This window comes from Elephas maximus, chromosome 11, assembly GCF_024166365.1.
Source record: "Elephas maximus indicus isolate mEleMax1 chromosome 11, mEleMax1 primary haplotype, whole genome shotgun sequence".
Lineage (NCBI taxonomy): Eukaryota > Metazoa > Chordata > Mammalia > Proboscidea > Elephantidae > Elephas > Elephas maximus.
In genome coordinates this window covers 38395969-38422861 of record NC_064829.1, presented here as the reverse complement: position 1 = coordinate 38422861, position 26893 = coordinate 38395969, and the positions used below count along the sequence as shown (strand labels likewise).

Genomic DNA, 26893 nt, shown 5'->3' with positions numbered 1-26893 from the left:
TTCCTCCTTTGAATATTTTGTGTTTTTGGTGACAGTTTACACAGCAAATTAGATTTCCATTCAACAATTCTTATACAAATTGTTCTATAACATTGGTTACTGCTCCTGTAATATGCTAACACTCTTGTTTGAATACTCTTCAGTACCTGAAATCTTTTATCAGGGTAGTATTTTTATATTCCATGTAGTGGCAAATATTAGTAGTTCTGACTGAAGAAACTGTTGAATTGAAATGAATTCACCATGAATGGTAAATAATTACTAAGAAATCCATTTCTCGATGACTCAGGCGGGATGGACAGTGGGGTACGGAGTACTAGCCTGGTGAAAGGGAATGAGACAGGTCAAGGGTGAGCAAAAAGATCACAGAAAGGAGAGACTGGTGATACGAAACATCGACTTGACCATCTATACAATTATACACCAAAATCTTACTTGGTTTAGCTATTAATCAAAACTCCAATTAAAAAAAAAAAATCTGAATTATTTCGGAAGAGACATGGTTACTCCCTCCAGGTAGGTATGTTATTGCAGTCTCTGGAAAAAGGTATTGAAATTGTTCTTGGTTGCCATTTAAATGTTTTTTGTTTGTTTTTTTAGTAATTTATTATCAAACATTTTACACCGTGAGCAAAATCAAAGTGTACATTAATTCCCAGTATCAAAGTATTTCGCAGTATAAACTTGAAGTCTTCTTCATCAGTGCTGTCTAAATATGTAATGTCTCTGGGAGGGAATACATTTTAAATTAGATTTTCATCATTATTTTGAAAATTGAAAAGTGTGGGTACAGGGAAAACTTCTAAACACATTTTGAAATTTTGGAAACTGCGGACTCTTTTCCTAATACGCAGGTACGACCGTGGGAGTGGTATGTGCCACGGACAGAGATGAGCCGGACACGATGCACACGCTCCTGAAGTACAGCATTTTGGAGCAGACACCAAGGTCACCTGGGCTCTTCTCCATGCATCCCAGAAAAGGCGTCATCACCTTAGCCTCTCACCCTCTGGACAGAGAGGTAGCTTTCACACTGCCTAGAACATCGTTTTGCTGGGGGTCAACAAAAACCCCCTGCCAATTTACTGTCATTTGCTATCTTGTGGATAAGTTTCTAATTTTGTTTTAAGTGTAAGACAATAAGAATACTTGGCATTTTACTTGTTTTTATGTAATACCTCTTTTTATTAATTTTCATCAGAAGAGCCATTAAAGAATAGAAATACAGATCAGTTGGTGTTTAGAAGGGGTAAGAAAGCAGATAAGATTTTTCATATGAAAGTTATTATTATTGAATATTATTTTATTTCTTGTGTGTGACTAATTGGTTCCAGTTCAGTAATGGCTTCAATTCTCATGTGGAGCAATTAATTTAGCTTGTTCCGAGAGTATGGATCATACTGTGATTCCTATCCAGGTAGGATAGATATGTGACTTTTTATCAGGAAAGAATTATTTATCAGGAAAGATAAAGTCCATGAATTATTAAAAACCTGTAGCACTATTTGTATGATAGTTTAATACTATATCGCCGTGTGTACAGCACTCTTTGTTCAAATACTTCATGCACAATTGATATTTATAATTTCCTTGTTTGATTAGATAGGTGTTATATCCAATGTACAGTGGAGAAAAACATCGACTGACCTGCCCAAGGTCAAATTATTGCTCTTAATTGTCTTTTCTTGTTGTTTCTGTGCATTTCGTCAGCCTGTGTTTAACTCAGTCATGCGTTATTGACTGAGGTAGATGAATCAACTTCACATGTACAAAATAGCTTAATTCTGTTCCTTACACTTCAGTGGTTCCCCCTACAACTAGAACAACACAAATAGAAGTATTGCTATGTCTGGGGGAGATATTATAAAGAAAAATCAATGGAATTTGATCTATAGAGGAAGAGAGGGATGGTGGGAACCTATAAAAAGGAGTAAAAAAGTAGCACAGAGGTTTTAGTTATTGTTCTTTCTATTTTTTGGGGTGGGGGTGTTTCATGTGATAAAGCACATGATGGTGAAATAAGTACGTTCAAATGGGACAATATGAATGTGTTTGTACATCTGTGGAGTAGGCAAAGATGAAACGGCATTCAAGTGAAAACAAAGCTCTTCCCTCATTGTACACAGACTAAGAAAAAATGAGAGGAACTTAGAAATACTAAATAAGTTAAGGTTGAACAATTTGCAAAATACAGATTTGCAGTCAATCCCAGATCTGCGTGCCTGGTGAAAAAAAAAAAATCGAATGGGATTTTTTTGAGAAACTACCATGGGGTGTGCTGTGGGAAACAACACAGGAAGTAAAGAAATGAAGGAGGGAGGAAAACAGTGAATTGAGGGAAAGAAGAAACAAGGTATTAGAGTTTTGGAAGCTGTGGTAGAATTTCAGGCTGGGATGGATGAGATATAGGGAAACAGAAAATGAAGAAGAATAAACGAATGAAAGGGGCAGCTAATAAAAAAGATTAAAGAGAAAGCAGTGATTGAAGGTGTTTGTATTACAAACCAATGACTTCACTGTCACCACATCATTAAACTCTACGTGCTGAAGTCCTTAGAGATTTCCTCATTGTCAAATCCAGCAGCTACCTTTTAAGTCCATGTCTGTTGTTGGTATTTATCAAAAAATCCTTTCTTCTCTTGAATTTCTAGTTCTTCTGCTTCTCTGATCTTCCTTTTTTTAGTGTCCTTTGCTTAATCTTGTTTCCCCTGTGTCTGAAATGCTACTGTTCCTTGGAATTATATTTTCAGCTCTTCTCGTCCTGTAACCTTTTCTGGATAATCTGATTCCTGATACAATTTCAGTCATCATCCACATACTGATGACTCCCACCACAGGGTTTCTGGACGTGACCTGTCCCTTATGTACCAAAAGCAAACCCATTGTCGTCGAGTTGATTCCGACTCATAGTGACCCTAGAGGACAGAGTAGAACTGCCCCATAGAGTTTCCAAGGAGCACCTGGTGGGTTTGAACTACTGACCTTCTGATTAGCAGCTATAGCAATTAACCACTGCGCTACCAGGGTTTCCCACCCTTATGTATGGGGCCATATATCCATATGCCTTCTGCAACTCTCTCCTTAGATTTTCCAGAGGCACATAAAATTCAATATTTGCAAAGAACAACTCATTATTTTCACCCCTCTTTGCCAAACTCACCTAGGATTCACTTCCTCAGAGAACCTGTCTCTCTGCATTTCCTGTATTTGTGATACCTCTGTCTGCCTACCTAAGTAGGACTCCTGAACATCATTCCCAACCCCCTCTTTCTATCTTAACTTGCATATATAATTATTAAGTCATGCTTCATTCTAGGAGCCCTGATGGTGCAGTCAGTGGTTAAGAGTTTGGCTGCTAACCAAAAGATTGGCAGTTCGAATCCACCAGGCCCTCCTTGGAAACCCTGTGGGGCAGCCCTCCTCTCCTATAGGGTCACTATGAGTTGGAATCGACTCGATGGCAACGAGTTTGGTTCTGGTGTTTTATATCATTCTGAATCTCAAGTAACTTCTCCAACACTCCTTTACTCTGTCTTCATTGCTACTGCTTTAGCAGTACACTATTATTTAAAAAAAAAAAAAAAAATTAAACCTGTTGCTGCCGAGGCTAGGAGCCTGTAACTGACTCTTTTGACTCCAGCTCAGCTGGCTACAATTTATGCTCGACCATTCTTTAATATTCTTTCTAAAACTCAGATGTTCTTATTTTGTGCTCCCCTGTGACTCCCTTAAAACCTTTCACTATTACCTGTCACTTAAAGCATTAAGCCTATGTTCTTAGTATGGTTCTTTGCAATTTAACCTCTGCATACCTTTTCAGCTTTATCCTGTATGGCAATTTCTTAGGCTACATGTAAATGTGAAAATTGGAGTAAAGCATGGATACACATAAATAGAAGAGTATATAACCAAGAAGATAAATCTAAATCTAAACACAAGTTTTGATGATTAATGAAATATTTTCTTTGCTTTCAGACTGCACACAAGTACACATTGTTAATCAAAGTACAAGACATGGATGGTCAGTTTTTTGGATTGATGGCCACATCAACTTGTCTGATAACAGTAAAAGATTCAAATGACCATGTGCCTACTTTCAGACAAAATGCTGTGAGTACGGATTATCAAAATCTATTCCTACTTTGTTTATTGTCATTTGTTATTTAATCTAATTTGATAAAATAGTTATCACACTGTGAACTATATTTTATGAATAAAATTAAATAGCAGGCATATAAATCTCTTTTATTCATATTAGAATCTTCTCTCCTTCTCATTAAAGGCCAGAGACTTTAGAATCTTCATTTATAATGAAGTTCTTTCATATTAAAAACAACTCTTAACCATAGTATTTGTGATTTAGAGTTTTAAAATAATCTATGCAAATATCTGTAAGAACAGATATGTTTAGATGGGAAAAAAATTTTACTTTCTTTGTAAAAGTTCTTTTTATAAAGTAAGTTTTTAATTCATTCTTTCTCTTTCAGTATGAGGCATCAGTAGAGGAAAATACATTCAATGTGGAAATCTTAAGATTACCGATAGAAGATAAGGATTTAATTAACACTGAGAATTGGAGAGCCAATTTTACCATTTTAAAGGGCAATGAAAAAGGACATTTCAAAATCAGTACAGACCAAAAAACTAATGAAGGTGTTCTCTGTGTTATAAAGGTATGGTAACAATGAATAATTGAAAACCTAGCAAATTAACAAGTTTTAATGAACTAATAGTTTAATGGCACAGTGGGTAAGTGTTCGGCTACTAATCAAAAGGTTGGCAGTTCGAATCCACAAGCTGCTCCTTGAAAATGCTATGGAGCAGATCTATTCTGTCCTGTAGGGTTGCTATGAGTTGGAATCAACTCAACGGCAATGGGTTTAGTTTTGGTTTAATAGTTTAATCAACTAAATAGTTTCAGATCACAGACACTATATGTTGGAAGAGAACTTAAAATTTATTTAGTCTAACTGTTCTCATCTAATCCTGCCTTTCTTCTGTAATGTATTGCCAGTTATTACTTAAATAGTTTACACTTGAACACTCTTAATTATAAGGATCTCCATATCTCCATTGTCAGTTTATTCCATATTTGGAGAACTCTGATTCTCAGGTGTTCTTGCTTCTAACATGCCTAAGTTTTTCTCCTTATAACCCATGTCTTTGGACCTGTTTATCCTTTTAGTGGTATACAGAACAGGTATAATTCTTTTGAAAAAGCTTTCCTGTTCATTTGAAACTTACCTTCTCCAGGATCAATATTCCAAATTTGATTAACTCTTCCTTAAAAAAAAAAAAAATTCCTTACATGATATAATTTAGAATGTCCCATTCTTCCCATTGCCTCTCTTGAATATGTGCCTGGTTGTCTCTGGTTCTTTAAAAAGTAGCATTGAGAATGAAAAATAATATTGCAACAGACAGCACTGAATGAACTCGTTCTTTGTTTTATATATCGTAATTTTGGTTGCAATGTTATATTTTAGGGCAAGTTATAAAGGAAGGAGGGGCCCTGTTTCGTAAGGACTCTTGTTATAGTCTTAGTCCAGAACAGGAAAGAACTTGGTCTCACAGGCAGGTGTAGGGTTCTCTCATTGAATAAAGGAGGCTTATCTGCTAATGATAATATGGTGGATCTTTGATACATAAACATCTCTATTTGTAGTTATTCCCTCTGTAAGTCTTGTCAAGTTCCTTCCACATGTGAGTAGTCAAATATATTTGTTGCAGATGACTCTTAAGAAGAAAGCTGTCCCTATTGCAGTTTTCTATAATATGGTCTGATCAAATGAAGTGCTAAATATAAAAAAAAAAAAATTTTTTTTTTTTTAAATATAAGCTACTTAAAAAGAAATGAAGCTTTGTAATTGAGAAAGGAAATAGTGATAGGAAATTATAATAGGAAGGGACGTAAGAAAATGGTACCAATTGTTTTCCCTTTTACTGGTCCAAATCTGCTCCTCTCCTCTTCATGCCTTATCTTCTTTTTGGAAATAAGTCAAAGGGGTAGTTTGGCACCTTGGAAGGATAGAGTATGCCTGCCGCAGTAGCCTAAGCCAGAGACCTATGCTCAGATCCTTTGGTCAAAATCCTACCTGCTCTTTGGTCAGAAGCCTGATCCTTTTCTGAGGTTCCTCTTATTTAAGGCCATTACTCAAGACCCATTTGGAGAAACTTCACTATCATTGTTATTGTATCAATATGGTTTTGTCTTGCTACAGAGGCAAAATTTGAGTGATCCCAGGAATTAAGTTGTACCTACCTCAGAAAGGAGTGAAGAGTCAATGAGTTTATTCTTTCTACTTAGGACAACACTACATATTTGATGATGATTATAGGGTCGCTATCAGTCAAAATCGACTTGATGGCAATGGGTGTCATTAAGCACAAAGGTCCCTGTGTGGTGCAAATGGTTTGTGCTCAACTACTAACCAAAAGCTTGGTGGATCAGACCCACCCAGTGGTACCACAGAAGAAAAGCCCTGGCAATCAGCTTCCATTAAGATTACAGCCAAGAAAACCCTACCCAGCAGTTCTACTCTGTAACATATGAGGCCACCATTAGTCAAAGCCATCTTGACGGCAATCAACAACGACATCATTAAGCACAACATATTTGTCTAACTTCTCCTTGGCTTTACTGTGACAATTTCACGGGATAAGCTATGACAATGTCAAAGTATAATTCTCAAATTCTCAAAAAAGACAAAGCGGGCACCAAAGAAACAATGAGAACTGGGATGGATTTTGATAAAAGGAAGAGAATGCTAAAATAAGATTTCTCGGTTAGATGTCTTACAGAACAATTAAAATGTACATTTAGGGTGTCTTTTCTGTGAGACCAAAAATAAAATAGTTTTACCTTTTCTGTTTTGTAAAGTCAGCATCTAACTTCAAAGAGCTATTAAATGCCTGGGCTCTAATCAGTGGTAAATAGTGTGTCGAATAAAGTTGCATTCCCTTCATGAGTGAGATGACTGTTAGGAAGGCTTGTTAGACAATATTCTAGGAGGGCCGTAAGAGCACACAATCATCTTTTCGCGCTATTTCCAGGTTCAGGGGAATTTTCCTTGGCAAGGATGAACCATAAAAATGTACCAGGAATCTCTTCTCTGCAAGTCTATAAAACCACCTCAGGAACCGTTGAATCACGTTTCCAAAGTCTTAGCACAGAATCATCTTTCTTTTTAGCAAGGGATAAAAGTCAGTATCGTCAAATTGAAAGGAGTCCTGGTGGTGTAGTGGTTAAGCACTCGGGTGCTAACTGAAAGGATGACAGTTCGAACCCACCAGCCGCTCTGCAGAAGAAAGACGTTGCAGTCTGCTTCCATAAAGGTTACACACTTAGAAATTCTATGGGCAGTTCTACACTGTCCTATAGGGCTGCTATGAGTTGGAATCGATTCGATGGCAATGGATTTTTTTTTTTAACTGGCAAATTGTGAGCATAGAATTTATATAGCACTGTTCTTATTGACAGAAGTTCAATTGCTCTTTGAAATCCCAAATGCATTTTACCCTGATGCTGATATATTTTATTTTAAAGCCACTGAATTATGAAGAAAACCGTCAAGTGATCCTGGAAATTGGAGTTACCAATGAAGCTCCACTCACTAGAGATATTGCAATCAGATCAGCAACCATGAACAGAGCTGTGGTTACAGTTCATGTGAAGGATCAGGATGAAGGGCCTGAATGCCACCCTCCGGCCCAATACGTACGGATTAAAGAAAACTCCAAAGTCGGGTCAAAGATCAATGGCTATAAGGCATATGACCCAGAAACTAAAAGTAGCGAAGGTTTAAGGTACAAGTAAATTTATGACCACATACTAATATATTAGTAATAATTGAGATGTTAGATATTTTAATACATTTTCTTTTTTACTAACAGATATAAAAAATTGCATGATCCTAAAGAGTGGATCAATATTGATGAAATTTCAGGGTCAATTGTGACTTCCAAAACCCTGGACAGGGAGGCAGTGGCTTTTAAAAATGACTTATATAATATCACAGTCCTGGCGATAGACCGAGGTAACAAAATTTTCATTTGATATTTTATAAAGGAATTGGAGAATAAACTGAAAATTGTCATTGTTATAACTGACTCAAAATACCTTATAGAATAAAATAAAATTGGTATTTTTTCTGAGGAATATCAAAATGAAGTTTAGTTGTTAGTGATTCCTAGTAACGTGCAATTATTAGTAATTCTCTTTTTTTAAAATTATACTTTAGGTGAAGGTTTACAGGAACAAATTAGTTTCTCCATTAAACAGTTAATACGCATATTGTTTTGTGACATTTGCTGTCAACCCCACGACATGTCAATACTCTATCCTTCTCGACCTCCAGTTCCCCATTACCAGCTTTCTTGGCCCTCCTACCTTCTGGGCTGATGCGCCCACTGAGCCTTGTATTATTAGTAAGGTGAGGAAAGAAAAATTCACGTCATTCTTTCCTCACTAATTATAAATTGTTTTTTTCTAAGAATAAACAGTCGTACTTTAATTCCTAGTCTTTGTAAAGTGTAATCGTTGGTTAGTAATATTATCCTGTATTTGTATTGTATTTTCACTTATCTTTCCAAATTTTATGTCTATTGAATTTCACTGTAACCTTGCAAACTATTATTCTCATTTTAAGAAAAAACCAAGATAGAACCAGAGGGGTTAAGAAGTTTAAGATTGGGTCCAGAATTATTTTCAGAAACCTGTGATATCTCTTCGAGGAAATGTCTATAATGTAGAGCAGAGAGATTATAAACTCTTTTTACCTTTTCCATCTCTTCACTGAAAAGCTTGTTTGTGAGTGATTCTCTTTTAACTTCTTTTCTTAAATGTGTGAACCTTTTCGTAATGAAGCTGTTTTTATTTCTGAAGACTACCATTTTCACATTTATTAAACATTATGGATTTGTAGAGTTGTACAAGTTCATATTTTCTTGTCTAAGATTAGAAATATTTGCGTTCCTCACACTGAATGAGACTTAAGTACATTACCAACTTTTAGATTAAATGGAAGCAAGCATTTACTTTAAAGAATTATCTAGCATTGATCTTTAAAGTGCTTTCAAAATTCACATTTTAACATCGAATGAAGAATATCAGAGTCAGCAGAGTCCTTCAGTATCCTCTAACCCATGCTCATTTTTTTTAAAAAAAAGTGGGAGAAAAAGCAAGGCCTGGCTCCTTCAATCCCCCGGCTAAGATGTGTAGCTCATTCTGAATGAGAATATATTGGTTTATCTACCCTCCCCCTTACAATACAACAAAAGCAATACAAATCAACTCATTATCTGAAAAAAAAAATGTATTCTAAAAACAAATACAATAGTTTCGAATGCAGGGCAGGTGATGTAGGGAGGGGAGTTGAGTCCTTTGACAGTGCTTAGGTTTCTTCCACTAGTGTGATTAATCCATAATTGTTACTTTTTTCCTTTTCTTTCAAACCTCTTAAACCTATGCTTCCTACTTTTCACTCTTAATTATTCTTGGGCAGTGAGTAAATATATGGAATTTTTAAAAATAACTTTAAAACTCTGCATCTCTCTTAATCATCTAACATGGTGAAATTGCTGGGAACAAAGAACCATGTCTTATTTATCTTTATATCCCAAGCATGGTGGACCTTAAATGCTTATAGACCTCTAGATGCTAAAGGACGCAGATAAAACTTAAGTCTAAAACTAGATAAAATGGCCTCAGAGGACTCTTCCAGATCTCTTTGAGTCACTTTAAATTGAATCTTTTCCTAGCTTACTTGATTATTAGTATAGAAATTATACATTCCTTGAAGTCTTTTCCTTAAAATAACTCATGTTTTCTCAACCCCGGCTTCATTTTTTTTTTTTTTTTGGCTTCATATTAGAATAATTTGAGGAGCTTCTAAAAAATAGTAATGACTAGACACTAAAAAAACTACCTTAGGCTAATTCAGTTGGAGTGAGCCAGGACGTCATCTATTTAAAAAATCTCCCTAGGGGGATTGAGACCAAAATGGACGTAAGAAGAGTCTCCGAAACTTGCTCGTGAACAGAGTAGCGAGGACAAAAGGAGCAAATGACACCTAGGCACAGCAACAGGAGATTTGAATGCATAGCCTGAGTTAGAGTCACTTTTCTGTATTCACTTTGCTGCTCCTTAACGTCTGCACCAGAAGGAACCCAAGAAGATAGAGTTTAAATTCAGACATTTGCTCATTATTTAATAGTTCTGGTGAAAGGTTTGTTGGCAGTTGTCTCTGGTATTGTCAGCAGCAGTAATCATTTTGTATTGTCTGCAGGCTGATTCGTCTATCTGCTTGTTTACCGTTTCTTCTAATAATCAGAGTTCATTTTTAAAAGATCATATATGGTTATAGAACCTAACTGACTATTGCTTAAGAAACTATAAAAGAATTAAAAAACTACCTTAGACCTTGTTCATTTTTTCCTAGCTGGTAGATCGTGTACTGGGACCCTTGCCGTGAACATTGAAGATGTCAATGATAATCCACCAGAAATAGTTCAAGATTACCTAACAGTTTGCAAACCAAAGATGGGCTATACTGAAATTTCAGCTGTTGATCGTGATGATGCTGTCCATGGCCCTCCATTTTCTTTCTCCATGGCAAATGCTTCTCCAGAAATCAGTAGAGTATGGACCCTCACCCAAGTTAATGGTATTTAATCAAAAACAATGATTTATATACTCTGAAATAACCAAGAATGTCTAGAGAATGAATTTACTTGTTTCCTTACACAAAGCATGAAGTAAAATTGATTCCCATTCATGTATTTTAGAAGGCTAACTTAACCTTTTACAGATATTGTAGCGGGGTTGTGTTAACTTATACAGATGATATAAAAGAGGCCATCAGCAGTGGAAATGGTTAAGCATTTGGCTACTAACTGAAAGGTTGAAGGTTTTCATCCACCTAGAAGTGCCTTGGAAGAAAGGCTGGTGATCTGCTTCTAACAAATCAGCCATTGACAACCCTGTAGAGCACTGTTCTACTCTGACACACATGGGGTCACCACAAGTTAGAATCGACTCAGTGGCAGTTGTTTTTTAAATATATAAAAGGAAGGAAATCATGATTTTGGTGAAGGCAAAATTTATATTTGCAGCAACCACAAGAAAGCTTTGTTAAAAGTATTTGGGAGCTAATCGCTTATCCAAACTTTCTGTTGTGTTTTTAAGTAACTCTAGTGAGGTGAAGAGGGAACAGGAGGTATCAGTTTAAACCGCATTGTAGGAAGATCTGGAAATGAAGGCTTAGGGTGTATGAGACAAGTGCTCTGTGGTATCCTGGAAGAGAACATAGTGGAGTCTGGCAGGGGCCCAGAACTGGAGCCTTCATGGGCAGCTTCCTGTGATGGTAGTTGCTGGGGCGGGAGGGCAGGGAGAGGAGGAGGAGTATTTTATATTTCAACCATGCTTCACTGTGTTGTTAATATGTTCTTTACTGTAATTGGATTTTCACGTGTGCTCTTCCTTCTGCCTAGAATACCTTCCTTCCCATTTCTTAGTTAGTTCATAATGTTTATGGAGTACCTACAATCTACCAGGCACTGTTCAAGACCCTGAGGATGTACATAAACAGTTGCCATTGAGTCGACTCCAACTGATGGCAACCCCATGTCTGTTAAGAGTAGAACTGCGCTCCTTCGGATTTTCGATGTCTGATTTTTCATAAAGTAGATCAGCAGGCCTTTCCTTCAAGGCACCTCTAGGTGGACTTGAACTTCCAACTTCTGGTTAGCAGCCAAATGTGTTAACCGTTTACACTACCTGGGTATAAACCCATTGCCATTGAGCCGATTCCTACTCATAGCGACCCTATAGGACAGAGTAGAACTGTCCTATAGAGGTTCCAAGAAGTGCCTGGTGGATTTGAACTGCCAACCTTTTAGGTAGCAGCTGTAGCTCTTAACCACTATGCCACCAGAGTTTCCTGCACAGATATATAAATGAGACAGACATGACTCCAGCTCAGATTTTCACCCCATATGAAGTATTTCCTAAAGTAGAAGGAGTGGCACACTGACCTTTTTGTACCTTTATTATAACACTTTTCACATTGTACTATTGTCATCTCTTTACCTCTCTCCTCCAATACATGAGTTTTCCAAAATATATGCCTTTTATCTTTGTATTTTAAGCAACAGAACCTAGCTCAGTGCTTAGCAGATACTATTTGCTTAATAAATGTTTGTTTAGTCAAAAAGTGATTAATGCATATAAGAAAGAATATATTAGGAGACACAATATCAGTGTTGTTAAGAGCTTAGACGGTTTTATTAGAAATGCCAGGAGTTTGGGTGGGAATCTGATGGCGAAGGGCCTTATGCCTTAGACTGAGACTGATCTTTGTGCTATAGGTGACAGCAGGCATACACTGGGGTTGTGCAAGTAAGGCAGTGCCATAACTGGATTTATGCTTTAAAAAGGTGACATTGGTGACAGTTAGGAGGTCAGTCTGAAGAGGGCAGAGTTGAGTGGCAGTGAAAATTCGAGGCTGCCGTACACCTGTGAATGAACGAGACTTGACTATGTCCTGTACTCAGCTTATGGTCTTGAGAGAGGTGAGGAACTTGGAGAACCTTGATGCAAATGGTTAATGCGCACTCAGCCTCTAACCAAAAGGCTGGCAGTTTGAGTCTACCCAGAGGTGCCCGGCAATAAAAATCTATGGAGCAGAGTTCTACCCTGACACACATGGGGTTGACATGGATTGGAATTAACTAGTTGCAGCAACTGGACCAGTTACTCTAGACATAATATGATCCTGCAGGGTCCCATATGAACCTCAACAGTAATTCACATTCCTATGGGGAGCTCTCTAGTCTCATGGATGAGGTTCGGCTAGAGTCTTTGAACTGGTTATGGCTGTTATTATTAGTTATAGCTATAATTGTGCATTTAAGCAAGGCTTGTTAGAAATTACAGATGACTTTCAGGATGCACATTATGCTCCTTTGTCATTTCCCTTAATCCATTGCAGAAACTGCAGATGGATGTACATGCCATTGAAAGTCTCTGGAGCTTTTGGTCAGTTGACGATAAGGCCGATAAAATAAGATATCAAGACTATTGGGGTAAAAAAGCTCAGTTAACAAAAATGTATTGTTATGATATAGATGTATCTGTTATTGCATAAGCCATTTAATTAGCTTAGTTGACATAAATTAGCTTTCTAGTTTTGTGATTGGTTCCGGAGGTAAGGCATTAATTATAAAAAGTCTATTGTGCTTTGAAGAATTACATCATTCCTAAGGATAATGGGCAGATACCAGAAATTAAATGGATGAGAATGTGAACTTAAGACATCCCCTGTGAGTACCTGTAGGTGTTAATTATTTATGAGTGTCATAAACTGATACTACAGCAAAGTGCTTATAGTATATGTTAAAAGCCAGCCCAGAATCATTAGTTTGTATAGCTATGGGAATATTAAATATTGTTGAAATGCTTCTGGGTAACTCCAATGCCAAATTATTGCCTTAAGCCTTTCTTCTGAAGATGTATAATGAATGTAAGATAATATTAGTGCTTGAAAAGATTGAAGATAGTTCTTCATTTATATTCATTTCCATGTTGCAGGCAGTACCTTGAGAATCCTACCTTTAAAAACAAGTGTGATGAAACAAATACTAACAAACAAACAAAACAAAACACACCTGTTGCTATTGAGTTCATTCTGACTCATAGTGACCTTGTAGCACAGAGTAGAACTGCTCCACAGGGTTTCCAAGGAGTGCCTGGCGGATTCAAACTGCTGACCTTTTGGTTAGCAGCTGAACTCTTAACCACTACACCAACAGGGTTTCCACAAATACTAAGGAGGGACTAAATGATCATTAAAAATTAAATTTTTTTTTTTCTTTCAGATACAGCTGCCCGTCTTTCATATCGGAATAATGCTTACTTTCAAGAATATAGTGTTCCTGTTACTGTAAAAGACAGAGCAGGTCAATCTGCAACAAAAACCTTGAGAGTTAATCTATGTGATTGTGTTCATCCAAGTCAGTGTCGAGCAGTTTACAAGAGTGGAAAAGTAGTGCTTGGAGAATGGGCGATCCTGGCAATATTACTGGGTATAGGATTGTTGTCTTGTAAGTACTTTTACTTACTTGAAATTAAAATCTCCAATAAAATATCTGAGAGCTGAAAAGGTCTTTAAAAAGTAACCTTGTCTAATCATCCACCAGGTTTATCTGAGTAGTGATGGAATATTTTCTGAAAGGGAAATAGATCCTTCTTGAGATAAAATATTTCGTATTTGGACAGCACTGTTGAAGATTCCTTAGGTTGAACATATGGCTTTAATTTCTTGGTCCTAGTGTTACTCTGGGGCAGTTCTGCTCTGTCCTATAGGGTCGCTATGAGTCGGAATCGACTCGACGGCACTGGGTTTTTTTAGTGTTACTCCTTTTAGGGCTAAGTAGAACAATCTAAAACGCCTTTCATATGAAAGTCCTCTAAAAACCACTTTCATTTCATGCTTTCTCCTCACCACTGAGCCACAGACTTATTTACAGAAGATGTTCAGATTGCAGGAATATCTCTTCTTAGGTATATCCTGTCCATTTTGAGTTATTTTAACCTCCAATTGTGTAGTTCCCAATGATGCCACATTTTTTTCATTCTTTTTATTTCCATCCAATTCTCCAGGCTAGTTCAACTGTTCTTCATTTGATTTCTGATAAAAGTAGTGGTTAAGAGCCTAGACTCTGAAGCCAGATCTTTTAGGTTTGTAACCCAGCACCAACACTTGAAGCCATGTAACCTGGGGCAAATTACTTAACTGTGCGTCAGCTTCTTCATCTGTAAAAGGGAATACTTATAGTAACCTACTTTGTGGTGTAGCAGTGAAGATGAAATATTAGTGCATGTAAAGGGTTTAGAATAATTCACGGTAAGTTTCCAATAAATGTTCATTATTGTTCATCAACTCAACAAAATAAATGCGTATTGAATACTTTCAATGCCAGAAACTGTTCTAGATGTTTCAAATTCATCAGTGAACAAAAGAGACAAAAAAAACAAACCACTCTTTGTGACAGCAAACTAATTAATAAGTTTATGAAGGGAAAAAAAAATAGAGCATAGTAAATAGCATCAGTAGTGCTGTAGGGTGGGGGATTGGTGGTGGTGATTACAACTTTCAGTTTTATATAGGTTAGGCCTAACTGAAAAGGTGGTTGTCGATTTTTGGAAGAGATGAGAGTCAGACACGTGGAATACCTGAAGGACGAGCTTGCAGTTGGAGGACGCAGTCAGTGCAAAGACCCTAAGATCAGAGTATGCCTGTAGAAATCAGGGAATGGCAGGAAGACCAGTGTGGCCAGAGGGAAGTGGAGGAGGGGAAGGGGATTAGGAAATTGAAACAGAAAGATAAGAAGGGGCCACAAAGAGCAGACATTGTGTTGGCACACATTTTTTTGTAAAGGATGAGATAGTAAGCATTTCAAGCTTAGCAGGCCAAGTCGACTCAGTTGTAACTAATCGAATCTACCCTTAAGGGAAAAAACAGTCTTAAAAAATATTTAAATGGTGGGCTTGGCTGCGTTCCAATAAAACTTTATTTGTGGACACTGAAATTTGGATCTCGTATAATTTTCATATGTTATAAAATATTCTTCTTCTTTTGATTTGTTTTAACCATTTACAAATGCAAAAATAATTCTTAGCTCACAGAACATACAGAAACAAGCAACGGGCTGGATTTGGGTTTGTAGTTTCCTGATCCCTGGTGTATGGTTTTGTAGGCCATCATAAAGAATTGTTGTTAGTGTTATTATCATATGGTTTCAGTCCCCCACAGTCTTGATATGAAATTAAAATTCTAAAGGGACAGGATATGAGCTGGTTCAATTAAAATACTAGAAGTTAAATTTATTCTGAGGAAAAACCTATTTTGTCATGTTTTCATATAGGCAAGCCATCTTTTGGGGGGTCCATAAATCTTGTTAAGATCTTTTTCTTAAATGTCCATTTTTTGTTTAGTTTTGCTTTCTCTTTTACATACTGTTTAACTCATAATTCTAAATACTTTAACATGATGGTCAAAATTCAAATTCTCAGAGATATAATGTAAATATACATATGATTACCTCAAATTTTAAAATCTAAGCTAAGTTATAACCTCCTAATTTAGAAAGGTCTAGGTAGTTCATGGGAAAATATGCTTATTAGCTTTATTTTCCTCCTGTGACCTTTAATCCGTAAGAAATAAAAGATGGTTATTTTATTCTATGTATATTAAACTTTATTTTTTTAAATTAAACCCAGGTGTACTGCTAACTTTAGTATGTGGAATCGTTGGTACCAGAAAAGAAAAACGTTTTCCTGAAGATTTAGCTCAGCAAAACTTAATTATATCAAACACAGAAGCACCTGGAGATGATAGAGTGGTAAGTATTGTATTTTTAAAAGATTATTGATCTGTGAGTAGCTCCCATTATTTCTTTAGTTCATCGTCATGTAGTTATTTTGAAATCTAGAAGTTAATTTATGTTTTTAATTGGGTCAGATTTTGTAGGCATAAGTATTTTTGTCTGCCAGCATTCAAATATTTATATAGTGACATTTATTAAATTTCTTAAACCATATTTATTGTTTTAGTTATCTTCTTTCCACTTTGTTGTTATGACTTCATAGGTGCCCTTTCAAGTTGTACATTTTTTATAATAGTAATCTTTATTATTAATCTTGACTCTTCTCTACAATTAATATTTCTAGATAGCATTTGTTTATGTAACTCTTTGACCATTTGTAATAGAAAAAACAAAACCTGCTAAAAGTTCTTAAGCTGAACTAGGAAAACATTAGAGATATATGCAAAAAAAGAAGGGGTTGGAATAGATAAGATTACTGCCACTCTCTTTCCTTATATATTTCTTGACGAGCTCTTAGATGCTTGGAACTTTGCTGATTTTTTTGTAGGAAATACACAAAAAAAGTACTTCCAAGGCATGTTCTCCTCTCAAAGAGATTTCCTTCTATATTTGGGAAATAGATTCTTTCATGGAAATAGATTATTTTATCCTTTATGGAAAAAATAAATAGGAAAATGACGGTAAACCATTACCACTAACATGTTAGAATACTGTCAGATTACAAAGACATTCATGTCATCTGAATTAAGCAGCAAGGCCTTGGTGAAAGAGGTGCAGCTTACTCTGTAGCTTAAAGAATAAGAAGGGTTTGACGGTGAAGAAATGGTAAGAATGGTTAAAGAGGAAGAAAGCAGCCTAAACATGGAAAAAGAGATGACAAAGCTTAGGGCTTATTCAGTAAACAGTAAATACACCGGTTTGGAATGGAAGAAATCATGTACTGGAATAGAGGCTTGAAACTTAAGTTAGTTGTTGAGGGGAGAGGACATAGGAGAGGTGTGGGAGGTGAAAGATTCCTATATTACACTAAGGATTTTGGATTTCTTCACTCGGTAAGGGAGAGCAAGTCAAAGCTTTTCTGTAGGAGAGGGACGCAATGCAAGCAGTGTGAGGCTGCGTCAGTAGAATGATCAACCAGAAGAGGAAGGCATTATGGCTGGAGAAGATGATGGATTAGGATTTTTTGATAGTTTCAGCATAAAATAACTCTATTAGAATGATGGTAATTGGGATATTAAAATACGGATAAGACATTTTAAGGGTAGAAATGATAAGGCTGTTGACTGAATGAACGACAAAGCAAAAAGCAAAGATGGAGGCAGTAGCCAGGGACAATGACTACATATAACATCTTTTCTGTGTCTCAGGATGATTTTTTTGTTTTTTAGCAAGACCTTTCTCATCCACTCTTTCTCTCTTCCACCCTCTCCCCACTATGATGCAAAACCACAGCCCACATATGCCTGCTTTTCCATACATGGGACCCTGTGATTATCTCATCAGTCAGAAAATAGTTTTAGTCACTTATAGTCCTTGGCTCATATAGTAAGTTCTTATTTTATATCTAAGGATGGAATGATTGATCTGTACTTCATTCTTTACTGTTGAATGTGAGAGCTGATGGCATTAATTGGCCACTTCACCGTATCACACTCACACATATTTACCTTTTCTCTGTCAAGAATACTTCTTGAAAGGATATAGAATTATTAATTTATACCGAAACATAATTTCATATATTTGTTTAAAAAATATAACAAAATTCCATAGCAAAGATATAAACTCATTTTAATATAATGAGTAAAAGTAATGGCCTTAGTTTTGGACCTGGGTTGAAGTTTTGAGGCATTCAGATGGGGCTAAAGGTTGGGCAAAAAATCAGGGCTGGAAAAGTAAATCTGGGAATTATTGACACAGATAAGGAGTAATTACGAACATGAATAAGGATCAACTTTGGGGAGCGCAGATGGTTGTGGGCAGGAAGGAACAGAGAATGTGTTCTCTATGTGTGAAATGGATGCTGCGGGCTGAGCCTCAATTTCACTTTAATTTCCCCTATCCTTTCATTAGCTTACAAATGCATACCTATGAGCATATAATTATTAAGAGTGTATTATAGCATCAAGGATAGTCAGGAAATTTTTTTTTGGAATACAGTTTTCCTGTAGCAGCAACCTAAACAAACTGATGTAGAGTAGCACTGCCACCAAATGGCTACTTGTCAGTTCTCTTTTCTGGTGTCTTTTTCTAAGGCAATGAGATCGTGTGCATAACTTTTGTAGATATATTTCAGGATCAAGAAGTCATCTGAACTCAAAACATCTTCCAGTTTAGTTAGAGACTCTGCATATTAGATAGAAAAATATCAAAGCACAGTGAAGCCTGATTGGAGGGGAGGTTCTTGTCACGATAGTAGTGGTTTGTAATTAGAACTGATGTGAAGAGTTTACCACTATAATGAAACTTTTGGCCTATGACCTAGAAGGCTGGTGTGAAATCCTGGTATTAAGTTAATATTTAATCAAATCTTTTTCATTAAAAAAATTCCCTTGACTCTTAGCCCTTCTCTTGTTCTCTCCGTATTTCTGTCTTTCTTGGAAAAAGAAAAAAAATCATACTTAATTTTTCTGTGACGTTACTTCCCATTTACTTAGCACTCCTTAGAAACTATTTCGACGGAATCCATCAGTGGCCACTTCTTTACTTGAATCCAGTGGGTGTTTTTTTAAAATCTGAGTAGTTCTTATGATACACTGCCTTTTCTTTTTTATTGTCCTTTAGATGAAGTTTATAGAACAAACCAGCTTCTCACTAAGCAGTTAGTACACTTATTGTTTTATGACATTGGTTAACAACCCCATGACATGTCAACACTTTCCCTTCTCGACCTTGGAGACCCTGTTACAGCTTTCCTGTCCCCTCCTACCTTCTAGTCGTTTCGTTTTTTTTTTTTTTTAAACATCATTCTGTTACAGGGCAGGGCTTCCCAGCTTGGGACTAAGCCCTGATTAGGTTCTTACCTTCTTCTGACCAAGAATGACCAAGAGAGGCTCAGAGGTTCCACATGAACAAAGGTTTATTAGGAAAAGGCTCGCGAGGGAGAGACGGAGAGGGGTTTTCACCTACGCTAGCCTCCAGTCTCTCTCTGAACAAAGGATTTCTTAGGGCTTATGAAAAGGCATTATCTTTATTCATTAGATGGGTGGAGATTTTCAGGAGAAGGGGAGGGGTTATGAAAATCAAATGTGGGTGCAGTTGGAATTCAAGATGGATTTCCTGGCAGAGGTTGCTGGAACTAAGATGGAGTCTGTCACAAAGGCTGCTAGGATGTCGAACAGGACTTTTTCTGGGATGTTGCGCATGCGTGATGTCTCTGGATCGTGGTTTGTGTCCTGGGAAGGGATCTTTGCTTATGATTATCTCATGTGGAAGGTCATTCATAGGTTACCTTCATTTTTACTGCACATGCTCTGCACCTGGTGGGGGACTTGAAAAACAACTCAGGAGGGTTATCCATAATTTATAGCTGGTCAAGCATGTAGGGATAGGAAATATGGCCACTTTTATTGTCTGAGCACCTAGTTTGTTAGTCACAAGTAGTCCTTGAGTGCCAGCAGTGAAAGTTATATGGTGGTCTGCACTTAGGCTTAGATCCAAGAATACTGAATCAGAGGTTATGTAATTATAGCCAGCCTGATCTCTTACCTGTCCCAGTTGCTGGCCTTCTTATCATAACTTCCTCTTTGCTATGGGTTGGAATGGACTAGCGAGCAACGGTTTTTTTTTTTTTTTTTTGGCTCTCTTTGCATGACTTCAGAGCCTTGTCTCTTGTATTCTATTGTCTTAAAGACTGTTCTAATCCTGTCACAGCTCTAGTTCCTTTATCTATGTGATACTTCTTGTGGTTATAATTATCTTCAGCCTTTTTTTGTCTTAGTGAACAAATTTCCCTGGGTGATATCACCTAGTATCATGACTTCAACTGCCACCTGTGTTGTAGTGACTCCAGAGTTATATCTCCAGCTCAGGTCCCTCAGCTGAGCTCCAGATTCATGTGTTCATACATTTATCCACTCTACATATTGGACATCCTGTATGATTCTCAAGTTTACTATGTCCAAAATTGAATTGCTCATCCTTCTTATCCATAAATATGTCCTTCTTCCCTAATTTAATGAACTATACCATCTGCCTGGGTGCCCAAGTAGAACACGTAAGAATAATTCCTGACTCTTCCCGTTGCTGCTTCATCCATCCAGCCACTAATAAACTCTGTATGGAATCCATCCACTCCTTTCAGTCATCACTGCTTCCACCTTAGTTAAGGTCTTTGTTGTTTCCCACCTAGCATAATTCAGTGGCCCTTTCTGATCTCCATGACTCTAAACTTGTCTCCTTCTTACTTCCACATTTTTGCCAGGAATGCTATTTTAAAAACATGTTCCCCTCTCCCCGCATTATTAAAATCCTTCATTGAGTCCCCATAAATCTCCACAATAAAGTGTAAATTTTTTCAGCATGGCTTCTTTGTATCCTCTGGCCTCTTGGAACCTCTACAGCTTCATCTCTTCCTCTCCCTCTCTCGCTCACTCTCTTTGAACTCTGTGCACTAGCAGCTCTCAACCAGCTGAAGTACGTATGCCACTTGCCTTGGTCTCCAGATCCTCATGCAGGCAGTGCATTTCTCTTCCCACTCCTGGTCTTTAATCCCTCAGCTCAGAGATTTCCCTGTCTACTTCACTTAGTCTCTACAGATTTGAATTTAGTGTTCTTCCTCTATGCTCCTCTAGCATATGTATAAAACCAACCAACCCCACTGCCGTTGCTTTGATTCCAACTCATAGTGACCCTATAGGACAGGATAGAACTGCCCCATAGGGTTTGCAAGGCTGTAAATCGTTATGAAGCAGACTGCCACATCTTTCTCCCACACAACGCCTGGTGGATTTGAACTGCTCGGTGTTAGCAGCTGAGTGTTTTAACCACTCTGCCACCAGGGCTCCTACTAACGTATCTAGGCTTACCTATATATCAGAGTAGTCACACATTTTAATGATTGTCTCTTTTTCTGCCACACTGGAATATGAGCTTCTTGAAGCTGCTGAGGGGCAACGTATTAGTATATTTTTGCATCCCTAGACTGGGATCCTAATTGGAAACTGACGAATGTCTGTTGAATAGAATAAATGAATAAAAAGGATAAGTACTCTCTCTCTCTTGCCCTCTTGTAACTTTACCTGGTGTCTATTTTCTCCCAACACGTGTGGCCATATTTTATTTCAGTGTTCTGCCAATGGATTTATGACCCAGAGTGTCAACAACTCTAGCCAAGGCTTTTGTGGTACCATGGGATCAGGAGTGAAAAATGGCGGGCAGGAAACCATTGAAATGGTAAAAGGAGGACACCAGACCCTGGAAACCTGCCAGGCAGGAGGGCATCACCACACCCTGGAATCGTGTAAGGGAGGTGGACAACAGACGCTGGATTCCTGCAGGGGAGGACACGTGGAGATGGACAACTGCAGATGCACTTACTCAGAGTGGCATAGTTTCACTCAGCCCCGTCTTGGTGAAGTGAGTTTCCCTAAGTGTTTTGACTTCAGAATTTAAATGTTCAAGTGGAGCACAATAGAAATTGAAATTTACGTATATTTTCAGATATGGCTTTTCCATATTCTTTGGCGTATTCTCTTTCCCTCTCTGTCTTACTCTCACTCTGTGTCTTTCTTTCTCTCACTATCTCTGGTCTTTTTTTTTTTTTTTTCCTGCTCTTTGTTACATTATATAGTTTAAAATAGATTTTATTTTATTTGTGGTATTTCACTTAATTTTTAAAACCTCATAAAAAGTGGGGGTTTCTAATATCCCTGACTAAAGCTACATTTTATTTTTAGGTGTGTGTTTTCCTCATGAACTCTTTTAAGATAGAAGAATATGAAAAAATTTCTAGTTCCTCACAATTATAAAACTTCCTAAATCAAATCCGCATTTCCATGTGAAAACATAAGCATCTATAAATAATTCTAGAATGCAGATTAAATAATATGATCTATATGAAATATATTAAAGTATAATGCACCATGCAAATATAAAGTGTTTTTATTCAGAGGAAAGCAAGAATGTGAAAGGAAGGAGGGATTAAATAAGAGGTTCTCAGTCCTAGAAGCACATCAAAATCCCCTGGGAAGTTTTAAAGAATACTGATACCTGTGCGATACCCTGATTCTAATTCAATTGGTCTGTTTTTTAAATAAAGTTTTCAAGTGATTTAAATGTGCAGTGAGGCTAGACAACTACTGAATTAAATATACTTTCTGATACTAAGCCTTTCACCTCTTTTATCAGAGGATACCAAGACCACTATAGCACAAACACTGGACCAAAAAAAAAAACCAAACCCATTGCAGTCGAGTCAGTTCCTGCTCAGAGCGACCAGAAGTCCTTGATCCTCTGATGGACAACAAGTTTACCAGTTGCCATGGACTCAGTTCTGACTCATGGTGACCCCGTGTGTGTAAGAGTAGAACTGTGAGCCATACGGTTTTCAATGGCTTGAGTTTTTGGAAGCGGATCACCAGGCTTTCCTTCCAAGGTCCCTCTGGATGAAATTGAGCCTCTAATCTTTCAGTTAGCAGCTGAGTGCCTTAACCGTTTGAAGCATTTAGGGAGTGATGGATTGTAGTCAAAACCAAACCCCTTGCTGTCCAGTCAATTCTGACTCATAGCAACCCTGTAGGACAGAGGAACTGCCCCGTAGCGTTTCCAAGGAACATCTGGTGGATTTGAACTGCTGACCTTTTGGTTAGCAGCCAAACTCTTAACCACTGAGCCACCAGGGCTCCATATGGGCAATATTCTGTGATATGGCTATAGCTTCTCATATGTCCCTAGCATAAATTTTTTGTCAGTTTCAAATATTAATCCTTTTCCTGTTTCTAAATGGTCAGTATTTATGTGCTACATCAGGTTGAGAAGGAGAGAAGCTTGAGAAACATTCATATGGGTGTTCTTCACACACATCAAGTAATGAGATGTGAGGCTACAAAAAATCTTGAAGGAAGACACTTGATAATATAAGCCAAGCCAATAAGTTCCAGTGTAGAGAAGGAGTGAGCGCAGAGGTGAGAAAAGGGAGGAGGACTAAGCGTTCGACAAGTTGGCAGAGAGGCCAAGGGTAGACAGCAATGAGAGAAGATATGGCTGAATGCTTGGCCTCTCCATTATAAATCCCGGTTTTTACAATGTGGTTTATGGTGATTTTTTTTTTTTTTTAATTTCAATGAATTTTTTTTCCCTGCATTTCCACATTTTCTCAGGTTTTGACTATCTTGGAAACTTAATTTTGAAGTCAATGTGGTAATTCTTATCCAGTTTATAACTGCATCACTTTTACATACTGCCATTAACAAATATAATAGTGATAGTGGTTTACATTCATTGTACATTTACTATGTGCTGGGCATAATAAGGGTATTTTTCATGCATCGTTACTTCATCATTTAATTTCCAAAATAATCCTATAAGACAATCACTGTATTCCCATTTCAGAGATGAGGAAAGCAAGACTTAAAACTGTTTAGTAACTTGCCCAAAGTTATATAGACAGTTGGTAAAGCCAGAGCTCTGACCCCAAACCATGACTGTTTGGCGTCCAAGTTCAAATTCCTAACCATGATGTATATTGTCCCCATTTTGTGGACTTGCCTGATCTCTAGATTTGGGATAAACATTTAGTGATAAATGTACTTAAAAATAAACTTTCTGTGCATAATTTTTATTTGTATCTATTACTAGAAATGTCAAGTATACTGATTTTATGGTATGGTTGTGATATAGACCAATCATGTGCATTTTTTGTACATAGGAATCCATTAGAGGACACACTGATTAAAAATTAAACATAAAAGGTAAATAAAAAATAAATTTTATGTTCATACGTTTATGTGTGTTTGAAACAGTAATGCAATCCTTTTTTTTTGTTTGTTTTTAGAAATTGCATCTATGTAATCGGGATGAAGACCATATGCAAGCTCAAGATTACATCCTTACATATAACTATGAAGGAAGAGGATCTCCAGCTGGGTCTATAGGTTGCTGCAGTGAAAAACAGGAAGAAGATGGACTTGACTTTTTAAGTAACTTGCAACCCAAATTTACTGCACTAGCAGAAGCCTGTATGAAGAGATAATGCCACCGTGCTACAGTGATACATGTATTTGTTGGACATTTTGGAGGCTTCCAAAAGAGGGATATTTTACAATTCAATTTTACACACACATTCATTAATATACAGCATAATGAATTTGTCTGAATTTTGAATTATGCTATTTACCAATTTCTATATTGAGAGCAGTTTATTGCTTATCTTTTTCAAGATGCACAAAATGGTAAAACAGATTTTGCCTTCTTTACTGCTGAGAAAATAGACAACTAGCAAATCTCATCATTTGTACCATTTGATTTAAGGTCTGTGAAGGACCTGCTCGTCTTTGCGGTTATTTTCCTAACAAATATGTTGGGTTCATACTAATCCAATGTTAGTTAAGCTCTGCTTGATTGAATATGATAAACTTGATACCTGGGTGAGAAATTCTGCTCTTATCCCAGATTTAGTAAGTGGAATAGGAGTACTGTATATCAAACACTGTGGTAAATTATGTTGGGTGTTTTAGCTATTATTACATACTAACTTTTAGTGATAGTTCAAAAATAGACAAGCAATATTAGACATTTCCATTTGAAGGAAAGTGGGATTTGAAAATGACTATCAAAACAATTAATACAATATTTAAAACGAAATGAAAACAGAAGAGAAATAAAAGAGAATTCAAAATGAGGCCAGGATTTGGCTTGTCTCCCCGGTTTTAAAAAGAGAGAGCCTCTTATTCCTAAATGCTGCATGATAACAACATACTAGGAAATACTTGATGTACATTTGTGCAGTTTGTTTACAATGATATGCAGCTAAGTGAAACTTTAGGAGCTCTGGTGGTGCAGTGGTCAAGAAGAGTTTGGCTGCTAACTGAAAGGTCGGCTGTTCACACCCACCAGCTGCTCCGTGAGAGAAAGATATGGCAATCTGCTTCCAAAAAGATTCATGGCCTTGGAAACCCTCTAGGGCAGTTCTACACTGTCCTGTTGGGTTGCTATGAGTCAGAATCTACTCAATAGCAGTGTTTCCTTTTTTAGTGAAACTTTCTTAATTTCAGTAGGAAGAAAAGAGGGAAGCAGTTGGAGCAGTAAATTTGCTTAGCGGCCTACTGAAAGATTTCTGCATCCACAAAACAGGAGCAAGCCGGAGCTCATCACAGCTAGCGCTCCCTGTTTTCTGTTGTCAAGCTTCCAGAAATGAGGTATTTTTCTTGGGTAAAAAGAGCTAATACTAAAAACTTTTTTAAAACCTATCTCTGGTGAGAATAAACCCTCTACCAGCATTTTCTTTCTCTCTCTTATCTACCAACCTTATTTTTCTTTGGAGCAAACAATCATGTCCTCTCAGTCAGATTTTAGAGGCTAAAGGCAGCTGGAGGGCAAATCCTGCTGAAGGGATCAAGTGAGGAATGGCTATACTAAAGCCCAAGCCCACAAACACATCACCACTTGTACTGTGTTCTAGTCAGAGCCTGAGGACTACAAATATTTCACTTCCTGACTCATTGCCCTGTTTTAAAGTGGTCTTGGTGTAATTCAAGGAAAGCCAGCATTCCCATTGTGCCCCTACATTATCCGTAACATCTCCAGCAGAGACTGACTTAGATTGCAAATACTCCAGGCCCAAGTTGTCAACATCTTCTGTGTGAATTAATTTTTATCAGATTGCTTTCTTAAGAGGATTTTAAAAATAATAGAAGAACTAGGAATTTCAATTGGGTGAAAGAAAACATGGAGAGGTAATTTTGGAATACGGTGTACTTTGGAGAGGGTAAGCCCAAATAGGGGTATTTGGACAGTCAGAGAGAAACATGAATACCCAGCCTTCAAGAGCTGAAGAGAGAAGCTAGCAAAGGGAACTGAGTGGTAGGTAGCAAAGGCAACATTGTCTGCTTCACAATTTTTCCTAGGTCTTGCCCTGCCTTTTCTTTCTTTTCTCAGGCCAGTGGCAACGGCCTTTTAATTTTGGTGAATTATCAGCCAACATTTTCTTCATGCCTCACCTTATTTGGGGCGTGGAATTGAGAGGTAGAGAGCTGATGGCATGATTCTGAAGGTATTTACGGGATGAGCCTGAACTGGTTGTGCAGAACAAACAAGCCATTCACGAGGAGTACTTTATTCCTTCTGTAGCACTCTGAGCACCGTAATAGAAGGTCTTCTAAGAGCTCAGCTGCTAACCAAAAGGTCGGCAGTTGGAATCCACCAGCCACTCCTTGAAAACCTGTGGGGTAGTTCTTCTCTGTCCTACAGGGTCACTATGAGTCTGAATTGACTAGATGGCAACAGGTTTTTTTGGTTTTCAACTAAATGTGTATTTAAAACTCTTACTTGATTCTACATTTTCCTTTTTCTA

General features: G+C 37.3%; 1 protein-coding gene across 2 annotated transcripts in view; it reads left to right on the top strand.

Annotated features, from left to right (window-relative positions):
* Nucleotides 1-26587, top strand: part of DSC3 (desmocollin 3) — a 49545-nt gene extending 22958 nt beyond the window's left edge. The window contains exons 7-17 of one of the 2 annotated variants that reach the window (XM_049901533.1): nucleotides 855-1021; nucleotides 3976-4110; nucleotides 4488-4673; nucleotides 7547-7806; nucleotides 7894-8036; nucleotides 10440-10664; nucleotides 13876-14100; nucleotides 16280-16401; nucleotides 21670-21960; nucleotides 24251-24293; nucleotides 24377-24463. In XM_049901533.1, the coding sequence (XP_049757490.1) occupies nucleotides 855-1021; nucleotides 3976-4110; nucleotides 4488-4673; nucleotides 7547-7806; nucleotides 7894-8036; nucleotides 10440-10664; nucleotides 13876-14100; nucleotides 16280-16401; nucleotides 21670-21960; nucleotides 24251-24277 (1781 nt within the window). In that variant the 3' untranslated portion in view covers nucleotides 24278-24293; nucleotides 24377-24463. Of the gene's footprint in view, nucleotides 1-854; nucleotides 1022-3975; nucleotides 4111-4487; nucleotides 4674-7546; nucleotides 7807-7893; nucleotides 8037-10439; nucleotides 10665-13875; nucleotides 14101-16279; nucleotides 16402-21669; nucleotides 21961-24250; nucleotides 24294-24376 lie in introns of both variants that reach the window. The other variant, XM_049901532.1, reaches the window with a different exon arrangement.
* Nucleotides 26588-26893: the final 306 nt, after the last annotated feature.